The sequence below is a fragment of the Protopterus annectens genome, chromosome 5.part0, assembly GCF_019279795.1.
Source record: "Protopterus annectens isolate FY-2018-M chromosome 5.part0, PAN1.0, whole genome shotgun sequence".
Classification (NCBI taxonomy): domain Eukaryota; kingdom Metazoa; phylum Chordata; order Ceratodontiformes; family Protopteridae; genus Protopterus; species Protopterus annectens.
The window spans coordinates 1,841,083,835-1,841,102,280 of NC_056735.1; the positions used below are offsets into that span (position 1 = coordinate 1,841,083,835).

The 18,446-nt window shown below is 40.8% G+C and overlaps 1 protein-coding gene across 1 annotated transcript in view; it reads right to left on the reverse strand.

Moving 5' to 3' along the window:
• Window positions 1-18,446, reverse strand: part of LOC122802423 (phosphatidylinositol 3,4,5-trisphosphate 3-phosphatase TPTE2-like) — a 1,666,738-nt gene that overhangs the window by 970,243 nt on the left and 678,049 nt on the right. The window contains exon 8 of the mRNA XM_044072043.1: window positions 10,091-10,155. Within this exon, the coding sequence (XP_043927978.1) occupies window positions 10,091-10,155 (65 nt within the window). The remainder of the gene's footprint in view (window positions 1-10,090; window positions 10,156-18,446) is intronic.

Sequence of the window (18,446 nt, forward strand, 5' to 3'; positions counted from 1 at the left end):
CGAGAGACAGAAATCTGGCTGGTCTATGCGACGACCTCGAAGACCACCTCTGGTCTGAGGGATCAGTTGGCTCCGGGGAGAACCTCTGGGAGTGGAGCCGAGGAGAGGTAGTCCTGACAACTTTTGTAGGTGGGCTTGGAAAGGGGCCCTACTCTGAGGACCGTTTGTGGTGCCTTTCCTCTCTCTTGTCCTTATCTCTCTTGTCCTGCTTCTCTCTAGTTTTAGACCCCATCTCAGAACGCTTAGAGGGAGGATGAGTCCCAACCTGAAAAGGGGGGGGGGGGTTTTGACTGTCTACTGAAGCCGAGATCGCAGAGTCCAAGGCAGAAACTGGTAGCAGGCCCTTAGCTACCAGCTTTGCTTTCCTTCAATGCCCTAGGGTTGAACCCTGTACACACTACAAGGCAAAGATACGTGGGGAACACCCATGCAAGTAACACAAGAGTGTGGCCATCAGCCGGTGAAAGTTTGTGGTCAAACACTGTGCATTTTTTAAAAGTTGGTTTTGGCTGCTCAGTCATCACCAAAAACCACTCAGCCAAAACTAAACCCAAAACTAACACAGACGCACATTAAGGCCTACACACTACCTTATAAATTCTAACTTTTTAAACTTTTTTTTTTGAAGAGAAAACCGCTGAACAACGATGGGGAGGAAAGGGATGAAAAACGACTACACACAAACTAAATATATTAGAAAAAATTTCACTTACTACACCCAACTTGGAGCTATAGAGTCCACGATGCATACGCATGAAGCGGCAAACGATTTGGGGGAAGGTAGGAGATGTGAGGGATTATGGGCAAGGGGAGGAGCTTGGAGCAGATGCTTGAAAAAATGTTGCCAGCTCGGAACCTATATGGATCCGAATACCCACAGGTTGCAGATAAATCAACTTAACTACTTCAGATTTGTAGTTTCAGTACCTTAGATTTTAGTACTGAATAGGTAGTCAGAAATTGAGTTTTAAGTTTTGGGGCCACCGGTGCAGTGGGAGATGCAGGCACAGAGTGGCTCTTCTTTTTGGGAGAGTCAGATTTAGAAGTGTCAGGCTTGGATACGGCTTTGCTGAAAGTGGTCTTTAGTAAGCCCTTTAAAATGAGCTTATTTCAATGCTCGACCAAGGCCTGATGACTAAAGGCTTGGCAGATGTCGCAATTTAGAACTAGATGAGGCACTCCTAGACAATAAACAAAGGAAAGATGCCCATCAGAATTAGGCATCTTTCTTCCACAGTATTGGCATTGTTTGAACCCAGAAGTGCCTTTTTGTTTTTCTGCCACTTTGCATTGACAAAAAACAAGCACTAAAGGTACACACACACAACAGGTAGATGGAAAAATCTATCAACTATGGTAGATAAAGAACATTAAAATGGTAATCAGAAAAGAAAAGGAGAGAAGAGGAGATACTAACAATGGTACAGAGAAATACTCCTAGAGGTAAGAAAGGCAGAGAGGGTTAATTATAAGGGATAAAGGGTATTCAGACACTCACACGGTAGCCCAGTTATAAAAGATATCTTCTTTCGGCTGCTCCCGTTAGGGGTCGCCACAGTGGATCATCTGTTTCCATTTCTTCCTGTCCTCTGCATCATGCTCTTTCATACCAACCGCCTGCATGTCCTCTCCACCACATCCATAAACCTTATCTTAGGCCTTCCTCTTTTCCTCTTACCTGGCAGCTCCATCCTTAGCATCCTTTTCCCAATATACCCAGCATCCCTCCTCAGCACATGTCCAAACCAATGCAATCTCGCCTCTCTTGCTTTGTCTCCAAACTGTCCAACCTGAGCTGACCCTCTAATATATGGATTCCTAATCCTGTCCATCCTAGTCATACCCAGTGCAAATCTTAACATCTTTAACTTTGCCACATCCAGCTTCGACTCCTGCCTTTTTGTCAATGCCACAGTCTCCAACCCACATAACATAGCTGGTCTCAATACCCTCTTGTAGACCTTCCCTTTCACTCTTACAGGTACTAGTCTGTCACAAATCACCCCTGACACACTCTTCCATCCATTCCACCCTGCCTGTACTCTCTTCTTCACCTTTCTTCCACACTCACCATTACTCTGAACATGATCCCAAGTACTTAAACTCATCCACCTTTACCAACTCTACTCCGTGCATCCTCGCCATTCCTCTACCCTCCCTCTCATTTATACACATATATTCTGTTTTAGCCCTGCTGACCTTCATTCCTCTCCTCTCTGAAGCACCTCTCCAGGGTCTCCTCAACCTGGTCCCTACTCTCACTACATATCACAATGTCATCTGCAAACATCATAGTCCATGGGGCCTCCTGTGTCTGATCTCATCTGTCAACCTGTCCATCACTACTGCAAATAAGAAAGGGCTCAGAGCTGATCCTTTATGTAATCCCACCTCCACCTTAAATGTATCTGTCACCCCCACCGCAGTCCTCACCAATGTCACTACCCTCGTACATATCCTGTACTACTCTTACATACTTCTCTGCCACTCCCTACTTCCTCATACAACTCCTCTCTAGGCACTCTGTCGTATGCTTTCTTCAAGTCCACAATGACACAATGAAACTCCTTCTGACCTTCTCTGTATTTCTCCAACACTCAGAGCAAACATTGCATCTGTAGTGCTCTTTCCTGGCATGAAACCATACTGCTTATCACGAATCACCACCTCCCCTTCTTACCCTGGCTTCCACTACTCTTTCCCATAACTTCAAGCTGTGACTGATCAATTGTATCCCTCTGTAGTTACTGCAGCTCTGTACATCACACTTGTTCTTAAAGATAGGTACCAAAACACTTTCTCCACTCTTCAGACATCCTCTGACTTTTCAAAATTTCACTGAACAATCTGGTTAAAAATTCCACTGCCACTTCTCCTAAGCACCTCCATGCTTCCACTGGTATGTCATCTGGGCCAACAGCCTTTCCATTCTTCATCCTCTTCATAGCTGTCCTTAATTCCTCCTTGCTAATCTGTTTCACTTCCTGATTCACTATCCCCACATCATTCAACCTTCTCTTCTCTCTCTCATTCTCTTCATTCATCAGCCCTCCAAAGTACTTTTTCCATCTACAACACACAGTCACTTGTGAGTATGTTTCCCTCATTATCCTTTATCACCATTACCTGCTGCACATCTTTCCCAGCTCTGTCCCTCTGTCTAGCCAATCGGTACAGGTCCTTTTCTCCCTCTTTAGTGTCCAATCTCTCATACAACTCTCCATATTCCTTATCCTTAGCCACCTCTCTCTGCCATGAGTCTGATCTTCTTATACTCATGTCTACTTTCTTCATCTCTTTGACAATCCCATTTCTTCACCAGCCTCTTCCCTCTCTCCAGATGTCACACCAAGCACCTTACTAGCTCTGCTGCAGTTACCCAGCTATTCAGTAACTCTTCACTGCCTCCCAGTCGCAGTCTTAACTCTTCCCTGAATTCCAACCTCACAATCACCATTTTTTTTTTTTAACTTCTACCATTTAATCCTTGGCACTGCTTTCACACTCCTCCTCTTCTTGAGCACAGTCATCCTACAGACCACCATTCTATGCTGCTTAACTACACTTTCCCCTGTCACCACTTTACAGTCTCTAATCTCCTTCAGACTGGTCCTCCTACACAGGATATAATCCACCTGTGTGCATCTTCCCCCGCTCTTGTACATCACCCTGTGCTCCTCCCTCTTCTTAAAATATGTATTCACCACAGCCATGTCCATCCTTTTCGCAAAATCCACAATAATCTGACCTCCTGCATTCCTCTCCTTAACACCATACCTACCCATCACTTTCTCATCCCCTCTGTTCACTTCACCAACATGCCCACTGAAGTCTGCTCCAATCACTAGTCTCTCACCCTTGGGTACACTCACCACCACTTCATCCAACTCACTCCATAATTTTTCTTTCTCATCCATCGCACACCCAACTTGTGGAGCATATGCACTAACATTCATCATTACACCAGCAATTTCAAGCTTCATAAACATAACTATCAGACACACTCTGCTACTCCAAAATGCTCTTGGCATACTGTTCCTTTAGGATAACCCCTACCTCATTTCTCCTGCCATCCACACCATGACAGAACAATTTGAACCCACATCCTATACACCTGGCCTTACTTCCCTTCCATCTGGTCTCTTGCACGCACAATATATCAACCTATCAGCTAGCTCCCTCCCTATACCAGTCATACTGCCAACATTCAAAGTTCCTACCCTCACTACTACACTCCTAACCTTCCTCCTCTCTTCCTGCCTTCGGGCATGCCTTCCCCCCTCCTCTTCTCCTTCGGCCAACAGTAGCCCAATTTCTGCCAACACCCTGTTGGCTAACAGTACTGGTGGTGTTCATTGTTAACCCAGGCCTCGACTGATCTGGTATGGAAATATAAAATGCTCTCCACACAAGTCATTTGGCAGAGGTTTTATGCCGGATGCCCTTCCGGATTCAACCCTCCCCAGTTATAAAATATATAGATAAAAAATATCTATATATCTTGATAGAAAAACGAACTTTAAAAGACTTAGTCGAGAGCAATGGCTGACATGTCTTGCTGACAGAGTGGCAAACTTGACCTGAGGTAATGGAGAGAGGGGCATTGTGGGTAAAGTCTTAGCGTGAGAGTTTGTTGGCTGGCATGAGCTGTATAATGGCCAAGCTGGTTAAGAGGATCGGAACAGAGTCCCATTCATCGAGAATGAATGAAGATAGACATCATCAGATCTAAGGTTACAAGGAAACTTGAATGAGGAAAAAGAGGTAAATTGTCAAGTAACAATTTTGAATTTAGGACCCTAAAACAGGTATTAAGAACGAAAGATCCAGAACTTGTCTCCAAGCATTTTCTTTCTTTGGCATTAAAAATATCCTTTAATATATATCTCCTTTCCCACCTGGGAAGCGATAACTGGTTCTATCACTCCCTGGGACAGCATGAGATGAAGAACTTGGGGAAACAAAAGATTATGGTCTGGAGGATGAGGAATTTCTTCCCACCACCATCTGTAACCTTGATGAATGATCTTCAGAACTCATTTATCTGAAACTATTTTCTTGTCTAATAGAAAAGTAGAGATTCAGACTTTCTGGAAGAAAAAATGGCTGCCAGAGTGAGATGGAGGATCAGAGTCTCAAACAGTCATTTTGACTTAGTGGACTGTCCTTGGTTTTGGGAGCTTGGTGCCCAAACTTTTCTTTTAGTCAGCTCAGGTCGAGCTGCCAAACAGTTTGGGTATGTGGAAGGTGGCCTGAAGTTTTGGAAGCTCGATGGCTGTTATATCTTTGGCAAGAAATAACCCATATAGCCAACACTACTGCAGCAGTTATCAATATGATGATCATCTTTGCAAGGAAACACATTGGCAAATATTGCTAAACAGTGATACAAGCACTAGGTTTTATTGCCGACATTTCCCAAGCACCCATCCTGAGGAAACGTCAAATTACACCTGCATGATACTGGCTAGTTTTGATCACAAAGAAGTTATATACTCACCATAACGTTCCATGTGAGTTGTTCATCTCGCTTCATTCTTACTGATGGGTCCAGAGCAGATTCTCAGCTCAGACTCTGTCAAATGCAAAAGCTTTTGGTCTTTAACCAGCTTGTGGCCTACTGCCTATCATATGATGCACTGGTGCTTCCCCCAGATCTTGTTTACTGCCAATAAAGGTACAAGTCAACTCTTAATATACCAATAGCATGGAAGAACACTAGATAAAGATCAAATACAGTCGCACCATGCCTCAATTATCGGTCCTCAATATGTCTGGTGGGGGTTGGAGGGTGGGACGTAAGAATGAAGGTGAGATGAACAACTCACATGGAACGTTATGGTGAGTACGCAACTTCTTTATGTGAAGTTGTTCTATCTCACCTTCATTCTTACCAATGGGTTAGCGTCCCAAGCACCATCTTTCTTGGGTGACTCACGGGAGTATATTCTTCAGGACAGTGGAACCAAAGAAGACCTGTCCCTGGAGGCTCTATCCACTTTGTAATGAGCAATAAAAGTATGTGGCCTTGACCAAGTAGCTGCTGCACAAATTGTATCTATTGGTACTTTGGCAGAAAAGGCTGAAGTGGCTACAGCTCTAGTATAGTGGGCCTTTATCTAGTCTTCGAATGGTGAATTAACTGAACTGCAAATAAAGAAAATACAGTCTGATAACGTGTTTTTTTTTTTTTTTTTTTTTTTTTACAAGAGGAGCACCTTTTTGGAGTCTGAAAAGGAAACCAAGTTGATCCATTTTCCTAAAATCCTTGGTCCTGTCCAAATAGAAGAGTAGCTGTCTGTGAACGTCAAACTTGTGCAGCATATACTCTGCCTTACTGCCATACTTGGGGGAAAAATACAGGCAATTCTATAGACTGAGACTTGTTTCTGAGCATACCTTCAGTAAAAATGAGGGATTTGTCTGGAGACACTATCATTATGAAAAATCATGTAAGGGGGTTTTATGGACAAGGCCTGTAACTCTGAAACCCTCAGAGCAAAAGTAATAGCTACTAGCAAGATGGTTTTCCATGTAACATATTTTAGGTCACATGAAGAGGGTGGTTCAAAAGGTGGTAGAATTATTCGTGATAGAACAAATTTTAGATTCCATGGAGAAAAAGGAAATTTGATGAGTGGTTAAGAAAAGCCTTTGAGAGTCTGAGACATGATATTAGACCGTTCCTCACCAAGATGGAAGTTGGAGATTGCAGCTAACTGAACTCGAATAGTTGTGGGAGCTCCTCCCTCATTGAATAGTTTTGTCAAAAATACCAAAATAGAGGCTATTGGAGCTAAATAAGGAGTAACCTCTGTGGATATGATGCTTTGTACCCAGCTGTCTTTTGTTATTTTTAGCCAGGTGTGTGGGTACAAAGATAACTGTCCCCCAACTGCATCCACAGATGGACAGGAGTGCTGATAGGGCTTCCCAAAGAACTGATATCTGTCACCCTGGTTCTGCGGACCCCCTCTGCCATGTGGATGGAGTCTTCCATCATTACCCCCTCCTCTGCAGGGGGGGGGGGTTCACCATGAGTGTCCTGAAAGGCTCCTTGAGTTTTATGGAACCACATCTTTCCTCCTTTCTGACCTTTGGGGTAAGGTCTGGTAGGTGTGGAAAAACAGACTTCGACGGCAGACAGAGTCTTTCCATCTTCTTCACTCCTAGTAAGAGTTTCTTTCACTTTGGGTCAAAAAACGGTTGAGCCATCAAAAGGGGTGTTGATAAAGGATGACTTAAAGGGCTCTGCAAAGGGACATAAGCGCATCCAGGAATGTCTCCCAAGGGCAATTCCTGTACCCGCTGCTCTGACCACCCCATCAGCTGCATATGAAAGCAGATGCATGGATGAGTTTGTTAGGGAAGTAAGGGGGGATATTTTCTTTGAGACCCCGGCAGCTACTGAACCCTGTAGAGACCTCTCTGCACTCTAGTGAAATGAGTCGGATAATTCAGCGACCTAAGAGCAAAAGTTGCTGAAGTAAACATGCGCTTTCCATATCTGTCCATGAGCCTTGAATCTTTATTCAGTGGATGGACAGACGAAGTTTTGGATAACTCCTGCTTGGTGGCTGCCTTCACCACCATAGCATCAACAGGAACTCCCATGGTGAAAAAACGCTTTGTCCTGTGGTGAGGTAATAAACTTATTAGACCTCCTAGGGGGACAGGTTCTACTGTATCTGGAGACTCCCACGCCTTTCGACAAATTAGATCCAGGAGTTCTTCAAAAGATGGAGACACCCAAGAGGCAGAGGGGCTGAGACCCAAAAGCCTTCAGATAGACGGGCTCATCAGTAGGTCTGATGGCCTGCCAATCACCCCTCTGCTTGAGTATTTCTAAGATATCTACTGAGGGTGACCATGGGGAAACTTCTGAATTATGCAAGTCAGTGTCTGAAGTGACGGACTCCTGAGGGGAGTCGAAATGCTTCTTCTTGCATAGCCTCTTCCTAGGAACCCCCTTAGTGGGAGCTGCTGGCGAGCTCTCAAAAGAGCAAGGCTTGCCCAATGGGGCATCCTGAGGCTCTAGGTCTCTACACTTTTGTGGAATCTGTGAAGTAGAGGTAGCTACAGGTGCTTTAGGGGAGGAGGTTGCTGGTCCTGATGATGTGGATGCCCGTGGGGATAATTACTCTCCTCATGGCATCGAAGGCCTCCCCCAAACTCCGATGCTAAGGAACCCCTGGATCCGAAGAAGCAAGCGATTCCCTCGGCACCAAAATGGTGCGCTCTGAGCCACAGGTAGGCACCAAACTCACTCACGCCGAAGCCCCAAATAAATGCACTCGGTGTCCATCTGTGATGACATCTTTTGCCCACATTTAGGTTATTTTTTAAAACCAGGATTTAGACTTCTCTTTTTCCTGCTGAGACATAATGACAATCCACAAGAAATGACCACTAACAAACCTATATAAAGATTACTCCTAACTTAAATAGGCTAGATAAGCAGTCTTACAGTTCGCACACTAAAAGAAAATGCCCTACTAAACGTGGGCTTAAGAAAGTAAAGAAATTAGCCTTCTAAACCACCAGGCTATTCAGAAAAACCCTAAGTAAATATGTATATAATATATATATATATATATATATATATATATATATATATATATATATATATATATATATATATTCATTCATCTAAGAATTCACACTAACTGTGGGAAGGGAGATGACAAGACCTAATAAAAATGGTCACAAAGGAAACTAGGAACTTATTAAAACAGAAAGTGCACAAGCACTTTGACTAAACACTCCTAAACTAAGCTAAATACTTAACGATTATAATCCTAATTACTATTAACGATTATAATCCTAACTTCTAATAATTTAAGAAATGGAAAAAGAAATACTCAATTTCACTGGCCAGAGCTGGTGAAACTCCCGATCTGTTGCACCAGCAAATGAGATCTGGGGGAAGCACCAGTGCATCACAGGATAGGGAGTAGGACACGAGCTGGTTGAAGACCTCGAGCTTTTGTATTTGGCCTCCGCTCCGAATCCATCAGTAAGAATGAAGGAGAGATAGATCACCACAAGTTTTTCAGTATTTAAATTCACTTTTGGGAATGTGTTTTTATCTGGTGAAGTTCATCAAAACTGTAGGAATGAAAGTGCTAATCTATTAAAGGAGCAATCTTGGTGGAATATCAGTGATTGTTGATACATTTTGTTTTGTTCTCAGCTGTCTTTGCAGTGTACAGGTTTTTGCTATGACGATGTCACTGATAACTATGGTTCAAATAGTGGCTTGGGCAGTGTAACAGATAAGGGTAGTAAATGGTCAACACCATTTTGCCCAATCTGGGGTGGGGTAAAAAATCCTGCAGAAGCAACTGGGGGAAGATTCGGCATTGCAGGCTCCAAATATTTGAGCATCTGAATATAAACTTAACCAAGGGTGCTTAAGAGCTCTAGCTGGACTTGTGTGTAGGGCATGTGAAGTGTGCACAGTCCAGCTCGGCTAACACTGTGGTTCATCACACTTGGGACTTGAAGACCAGAGACAGGAGTTTCTAAGGACCCCCAGCTGGACTTGGGTAGAACTGGGCAAGGACCAATAAAGTGGACACTGCAGATCCTTCCACTTCAGACTCTGGGAGCACATGCTTGCCAGCAATGTCTAAATAGTCTAGCTGGACTCGTGTGTAAGCGTGTTAATCGTCTGATACAGTGAACACTGCACTGTGCTTTCCAGATGAAAATGTGTGTGTTACCAGCTTAAAGAAATTCTAACTCTCAATGGATGACAGACAGCTTTGTGCATCCCTCACCCCGTGTCCCTGGGTGAGGAGGGATGGGAGGAAATAGCCCTACTGGACATAAAGGCTTGAAGGCTACTGGAAAATGGTTAAAAAAAAAAAAAACATTGCCTGCTACTTTCCTAAGCTACTGCTCCAGAAGAACATTACAATACCTTCCAGTGCAAGCAAAGGTCTGCACTGGAAAAGGAAAAGATGATAGTGGTGAAAGGTCCTTAATTGTGTTTTGAGTTGTACTAAGTTACATGAAAAGTGCAGTCAATCATTAGAAAAGCATGTATCCAAAAAGCAAGAAATAGATTTCTGTTTAAAAGTCTTACCTTAATGGGATTCCTGTAGAAAGACTGCTTTCCCGAAGATGGAAATGACATGGCAATAACACGATCTACAGAAAGATGAGAAAATTATATATTTTTTTCTCCACTTGCTCCCATCATCAGTTTAGTGCTATGATTGTTTGGTCCAGCTAAGAAGGCATGTAGTTACCCACCTCTAGGACTGCTGCCTATATCCTTTGCTAAGGAGTCAGATATTCTGGCAGAGCACCATGGAGATAGCAGACTCTTACTACATGTTGCTGTCTGCTTCTCTAACATGCTATCAGCTGCCCACTCGAGTAACACACCTAGATTTAGGACTTTGACACAGAAATGAAAAGTTATGTACTTACCCTAACAACACATTTACAAACATAGGTCCATCCTAGATAACAGAGCTAATGCCAGTAGGTGCTAAGTCAATAAATATTTCTAGGTTATTTTCACCCTTGTCTTAACCTACAATGCAATGCATATAGTATACCATGCAAGCTGAGAAATATGCATTAGCCTCTACACCAAGCCTAAGGAAAGTATGTTACTCAGGACAGACCTGCTCATTCAGACCTATCATTATGGTAAATAAGTCAATTTTATATTTGGTGTGAGGAATGACACCTCCAGTAACAGCAGGACAATCTCTCAAATTAAGCTTTTTGGGTTTTCTCCCTTATGAGAACTTACCTCTTCACTGTGGGCTTTGAAACAAGCCCTTGACTCAGACATCAATTCCAGCTTATAATGCTTTTCAAATGTATTCAAGGAAGAGCAAAATAAATGCTACACAAATATCTTTTGCTGTAATGTGGCGAGTATGTGCTAGGTGCAAAAATGGCAGTTCTGTTCTATATGGAAGATCAGAAATATATATAGTTAGCCAGTCTACAAGCAAGTTTTTAGGAACTTTGGACCAGTTTCTTACTGGCATAAGAAATGAAAACTTGAGTATTTTCAAATACATTTTGCCTGACAATATAGTACCTTATCTATGAACATTCATATAATGAAGGAAATTGTCTGTGGCTGGAGTATCTAGGGAACAAAAAAGGTAAAAGCATGACCATTTCTGATTACATTTGGGATACTATGAGGTACAGAAGATGGATCAAAAATACCCTTTCCTTGTGAAAGGCCACATTTAGAGGTTCTGCCAACTGCTATCAATTCAGAAATTCTCTTGGCTGAAGTGGTAAGCTACCAAGAAAAACATTTTTCATGACAAAAATCATAAATCAACAGATGAAGATGTCTTGAATGAAGGGGAAGTCAGCTTCTATACATCACTGTAAAGGTTTTAAGGGGAAACGGGTTTTTTAACTGGAAGTATTAAAATAAAACACACCTTTTAAGAAAGACTTCCATATTTTCAATGACACTACAAAGGCCCTGCATCTTGGAGAAATGAAGACAACAGCTAAATGCCTGAAGAAAAACAGAGAATCAGAAATGGGCAAGATACTTCAGAATGGAGGAGACTGAGGCAGTAAACAAATACAGACATCCAGATATTGCCTACAAGGAAAAGCAGGTCACTTAATTTTGTAAATTTATCTCATACAGGCTTTTGGGAACCCTAAAAGAAAAAGTGTTATTACTGGGAGTGGATAAATCATGTGGTAATAGACAGTGGAGGTCTAGATAGAATTTGAAGGAAAGAGGGGAGGGGAAGATCTTAAATGGAAAAAGGTGAAAAGGCTTCTCCAACAGATGGTGCACGAATGAGGGAATTAACATCTGCTGAGAGCAAAAAGGGGCTATGACGACATTAGACTTACTCTGTTACTCTTCTGGATGAGCCTTATTATGAGTCAATTCAGGATGAAAATAGCCTTGGGAGTCATTCCCCAAAGTACAGGAATGAGATGCAGAATCTGGTGTCAGTCAGGAATACAAATTGGTTACAGCACGGCTTACACCAATGATAAAAATGTTTCCACACCACTGAATGGCTGAGGAATAACTTGTGAGCCTCCAGCTAGCAACTTCTGAGCCATTTTAACAGCTGGTTTCTCCCAAAATATAGGCATGCTAGTGATTTAAAAGGCACCACACTACAATCTGGTGCTGAAAGATCAGAAAGTTGTGGGTTGCCTTCCAAAACCAAATACCTCCCAATACAAACACTGCAGTGCAGCATAAGGGGATGTTGAACTCATCAGTGCATCACCCTTTGGATGTGACATTAAACTGAAGTCCCACCTACTGACTTGGCGGTTGCTCATGCGAATATAAAACATTACATGGCATTTATCGAAAAAAAGAGAGTTAGGTTGCTTTATATGTTTTTTTTATCTACACTTCATATTTACATATTCATATGTATAAAATGCATCTCATTTATTTCAGTTTTATGACCACAAGGAGAACGAGATCGAAGAAAGACAATTGGTTTAATGCAGACACAAACAGTGAATTTGACTGACCTAGGTTTCGTCCACAAACTCGGACTTCTTCAGAATACTGAACATACCTCAAACCACACCTTAAATAACAAAATAAATTCACACCATGACACTTAAAATTAAAAACAATTAATTAACCCAACCTATTAACTGTAAAAAAAATCCTTTGTTAAATGACTTATATAAATCAAAATGAAATAAAATCTTAAACATTTAATAGTATATCTAATAAAGCACATTACAATTAAATTGAATATAATAATATTTAAAATTAATTCTGCATGTATATGTCTATGTATCTTTTAAAATTGCACATATAAAAAAATATATCAAAAAAATTATATATATATATATTATACATATATATATATTTATTTAAAATAAACAAGAGCTATAGTCACCTGCACTGCTAAACCCTGCCCATAACATGTTTAAGCTTGAGCACAGGCTTAACAGTGCAGTATTCGTTAAGACCAGGAAAAGTGTGTGCATTCAGTTTCAATTGCCATTTTAACTCACTTAAATCTAAATGCACATCTAGAATCCTACCTTGTTGGTCACAAATAACCAGCTGCAAGACACAAAATTTAAATGTATGTCCATGGTGAGCAACAATGTGCCTGGCCAGGGCATTAGTAGATGGACTTTGTGCAGATAATATCATAATAAAATGCACGAAAGATGTCAACTGCTCTTTAAAAATTCTTTATCTGTTCCTCCCATCCTTTCTCCCACAACCATATTTTTTCTAGCACATCTGTTTATTAAATATTAACCCTTCACATCTTTTCAACAACCTCCTGGCTGTTAAACATTCTGTCTTATTTTTCAGTTTCACATTTTTTCTATTATACCCGTTGTTCTATAAACTACTCCAAACAGTTCAATTTTTTTGCATTCCAGCAAACAGTTTAACAAAAACTTTGCTACCAGGCTCGAACACTTCATTGAGAAAAGAACCACTACAAGGAATATTCTTTTAGTGCTTTTGTTCCCTTTTATTCAATATAAACACACTACTACATCAGAATAACCTTTTCATTCACAAGTACCCTCCTAATATTACATTTCCTCATTCCTCTCCACAACTTCTAAAAATTCCCTCCAAAAACATTAGTGTCAACACACAATAATAATTTAAACACACTTTTTTTGTATTCTCTTTCCTCCAGAATATTGTTGCAACTAAATACAAAACCTTCAGTATCAATTTGTTCTAATACTGTAAAATGAAGGGTTCAGGTGCCTAGGCAGCAAGAAATTTCCCTGTGGTGCATCTGCTTGGGGACACACGGCTGAAATGACATTTGGCTGCTGAGAAATATGGCTGCCATGAATTCCTTGAGAACACACTGCCATTCCCACAGCTTTAATAACCAAGTGTATGGGGTAAGAAAATGTAATGAGTGTTGTGCTCAGTGTATAGTACATATAGAAGTGTGCTACAGCATGGAGAAAAATCATGCTACTGTGGTTACATTTATGTTACAATATGCATTTTAGGTTACGTTACCCTAGACACTTGTGAAGGGGGTAGTGGTCCAAACACACCAATTATAAAGGCACTGCGTACTGTGCACTGAATTTTTACTGCCACTGGCTAGCCTGCAACCGATGCCTTCCATGCTGTCCATCTCATATTGCCTTGGGGACCATGGACATTTTCCCCTGTGCATTTGGTTATTGACGTTGAGGGCATGGTACCATTCTTTTCTTTGCCAACAGGGAGTTCACAACAGCATTATTTCTCTGCAGCTGAATGTCACATCAACCATGTGTCCCCAATTAAATGCATCACATGGGAAATGTCTCACTGTCTAAGCACCTGAACCCGTAAAACAAAACGTCTTACATCCTTTACAGATCAAGCTATGTTTAGCCAAAGCATTAAAGGAATCACGATTTTTAATAGCGTTGATAAACATCTGGCTTTTCCAGGTTAGGGGTTGCCATAGAGGATCACGTGTCCGCTCATGACTGGCAGTGCAGTTTTTACTGTGTTGAGTTGCCAGCCTGGCACCCAACCTTCCACAGAAGGCGCATGCATGCACTCACGTCCAGGTCCAATTGAGAGTGTCCAATCCACCTACCAATCTTGGGATGAGGGAGGAAACTGGAGCACCCAGAGAAAACCCACGTGACCACAGGGAGGATGTGCAGACTCCTTACAGAAGGCACCCCAGCTGAGGATCAAACCATAGAACCTCTTACTGTGAGGCAGCAATGCTAACCGCTGCACCACCGTAGCGTTAATGTTCTTCCTTATTCTGTAATGCAACTTCCTAATACTCTTCCCAACATAAATTTGAGAACAAGCATCACAATAGCAAAATATACAAGTGCTATGGCAATTGTATCTTTTTGTACATTCATATACAAAATTAATATGCTTAAAACTAACAGAACATTACTGATAAACCTACATTGTTTATAGTTGGTACATGAAAACATACCAACTGTGCTAGTTCAAAGCCTAAATCTAGTTCTAATAATATTTTCATGTTTTGAACTTTTCTAAACAAACTGGAGTCTTTCGCCTACTACTGAAATTAACTCAGGATTAAAGGGTTCGCATCAACATCTAAGGATGTAATGGTGCCCCCTCTACTCTTCCCTCATCAGACCTAGTACTGAGTACAATGCACCAATTGGAATGTACCTGGCTAAACATCTCCAGCAGCTGAAGAGAGACCACAGAGGTACCTAACCAAGAGGATTACTGGCCTCAAACAGTTGTCCTATGCAGCACGATTGAAAAAGCTAAGACTGTTCTCTGTTGCATACCGCTTTCTCAGAGGCGATCTCTGTCTAACGTACAGAGCCATGTCCAACCCAGAATTGTTGAACATGCTCCATCTTAGCAAAACTAAATCTACTTGAGCTACACGCTCTAGGGATATAAACCTCAACACAACAATGAACAGAACATGCTGGAGGGATAGATTCCCTTCGCAGAGACTTCCCTTACTATGGAACAGGGTCCCGATCTACATAAGACAGAGCCCCTCACTATCACTCTTCAAGAGGAACCTTGACGAGTGGATGGGTAACAAAGGTCACACCGGGGATCACACCAACAGCACTACTAGATAGGGGCTAAGGGTACTAGCTGCTAGTACAAGGGTCTAGGGAACTACTAAAGAGGCGGTGAATACCACACAACATGGCTGGGCTAATATATGCCTTCGGGCAGATAGCCCAGTACCAACCTATGAACCTATTACTGAGCACTATTTTCCAATTATTTTTAACTATATCAATAACATCTGTAGTTAATGGCACCTCAAAAGCACAACTGTCATCAGAAGTGGTATCGATTTTTGTCTTTTGTTCTTTGTAGTTAAATTAAATCCCCTGGTTAAAATAGATGTTAAATTAATGTCTCTTTTACTAAGAACTTTTTTGATTTTTTGACGTTCTTCTACAGGGTTACATCTACCTACAAAAACTCTTTCCAAAAATTCCACTTCTTTTATCAATTCACTGTCATTACGAATTATATGGCATAACCTAATTTGTCCTCGAAAAATTTTCAATTTCCTTTTTCTATGGTGATTAACTAAAAAAATGCAAAATATTAGTAAAAAGTCTCTTTCCTATATACAGTGCTCTCAAATTTGTGTGCACTGACATCCATTATCACTAACATCTAAAAAATTAATTGTTGTTCCTTTACCACTAATTGCAAATTTTAGCCAAGGTACAGTCTCATTAAATTGCTTAAATTCTATAAATGAACTCTCATTGCCTTTCCAAATACAGACCAAATCTATACACCTTTTACAATATGCAACTTGTTGAAATAATGGTATGGCCATTAAGAAGTCTTCCTCCCACCAGCACATAACTGTGTTGGTGAATGCTGGGGCAACCTTAGACTCCATAACCACACCTGGTAATTGTTTATAAATGTTGTGATTAAACAGGAAAAAATATTCTTCAGTACACAAACAGCATACTATATTTTTTGTGGCCCCATCCAGTTTAACAACTTTTTCTAAATTAAGTTTCATATACTCCAACCCTACTTCCTGATCTATACTAGTGTATAAAGCATTTATATCTATTGTTCCAAGTAAAGTTTCTTCACCTGTGAACTCATTCTTTTAAACTGTTTAAAACGGAACAGGAATCTTTCAGAAAAAAAAAATCACTAGCTTGCACTATAGGGTTCAGTATACAATCCAAAAACACAAAACAAAAACACATACAGTTTTATTCCTAGGACAGGACACAGTGTACTTGCGAATTTAAAGGTTATTCTGACTATGTTCCATGTTTGTATCGAATAAAAGGGAACAATAGCACTAAAAGAATATTCCTTGCAGTAGTTCTTTCTTCAGTGAAGTTTGAGCCTGGCAGCAAAGTTTTTCTTAAAAAAGCTTATTTCTTTGCCAAGTGTTTTTACGAACCATTCCAGCAAACAATGTTTTGCTCTTTCGTCCTCATTACAATCATCTCATTCTCTTTCTTCCAATACCTTATATTACATATTTCTTTTAACTGGTAACTTAGCCAACAAAATTCTTCAAAGAAAATCCCCTGCTTTATAAAAATTCCCAAATTCTTTTCTTCTATCCTACATAAAATTTTTACATCTTTTAATTTATTTTGGATACACAGTTGGAACCAGGTTGGATGCTCTGTACACTGGATGTTAAAGCACTATATACCAACATACCACATTGGGCTGGTATAGATGCGCTAGAACACTGGTTATATAAATCTAAACTCTACCAACCTGGTTTCAACACTTTCCTCATTATCTTTTGTGAGCATGTTCTCACCAAAAATGTCTATCAAGGTGAATGCTTCCTTCAGAACAAGGGAACAGTCATGGGTGCTTCTTTTCCCCCAATCTATGCTGATTTATTCATGGTTTACGTTGAAGAGCAGATTTATGACCCGTTACACCATCTTTACCTTGATGAAATAGACATTTGGAGGAGGTACCTGGATGAATGCTGGTTGGTGTGGCGGTCGGATGGTGAATATTTACACGAGTTTGTAAACTACCTTAACGAAAATAGATGGGGTATTGAATTTACAGTGAATTATGATCTCAATAACATCATTTTTGGATGTTAGTATAAGTAGAAATATTGATACCACTATCTACTCAGGTTCACCGGAAATTTTCCCAATATACAATTCCCTCAACACCACCAGCTTTGATCCCCCTCACATTTGTCAAAATATTCCAAAATCTCAGTTTATTCATGGCAAATGTATCTGTTCTGAAGAAGAAACCTACAACACATACAAACACGATCTGATTATGAGATCTAAAGATAGGAGGTATGGTGCAGGTTTTGTATATCGGGTGTCCAATGCAGTGGATGGTTTGGCCACGAAGGAACTCCTCCAATATAAAGAAAAACAATAGTGATGGTTCCGTCATCCGTTTTATAACTACATACGGCAGAAATACAGATTCATTGATTTATAGTGTCAATCACCACTGGAATATGTTGTTGGCTGACCAAACGTATCTGCCATGTTACCAACTAGATATTCTTTCACTTTCAAAAAAGGTAAAAATTTAGGCTCCTATTTCAATTATAAGCATCTTCTGCCTGACATGATATTGTCACAAACAACCCTCCTAGGGGACAGGCTAGTTGGCTGTTTTCCCTGTGGACATTGTTCCTATTGTTCCAGGTTTGTCAAATCCAAAACATTCAGTAGTCAGTACACCAGCCAGGTCTTCGATATATCATTTTATGCCAACTGCCAATCAGACTGGGTTATATACTTGGCCACATGCCATTGCTCGGCATTTTATGTGGGGCAAACCTCACGCCCTGTAAAATTCAGGGTGGGGGTGCATGCTATCTTAGTGAAATCAGACATAGTAAAATTATTAATACATTATTTAAACATACTCTTCTACATCCAAGTGCTTCTTTCAATTTTATTATTATTCATAAAATTAGAGCATCAAGATCCAATAAAAT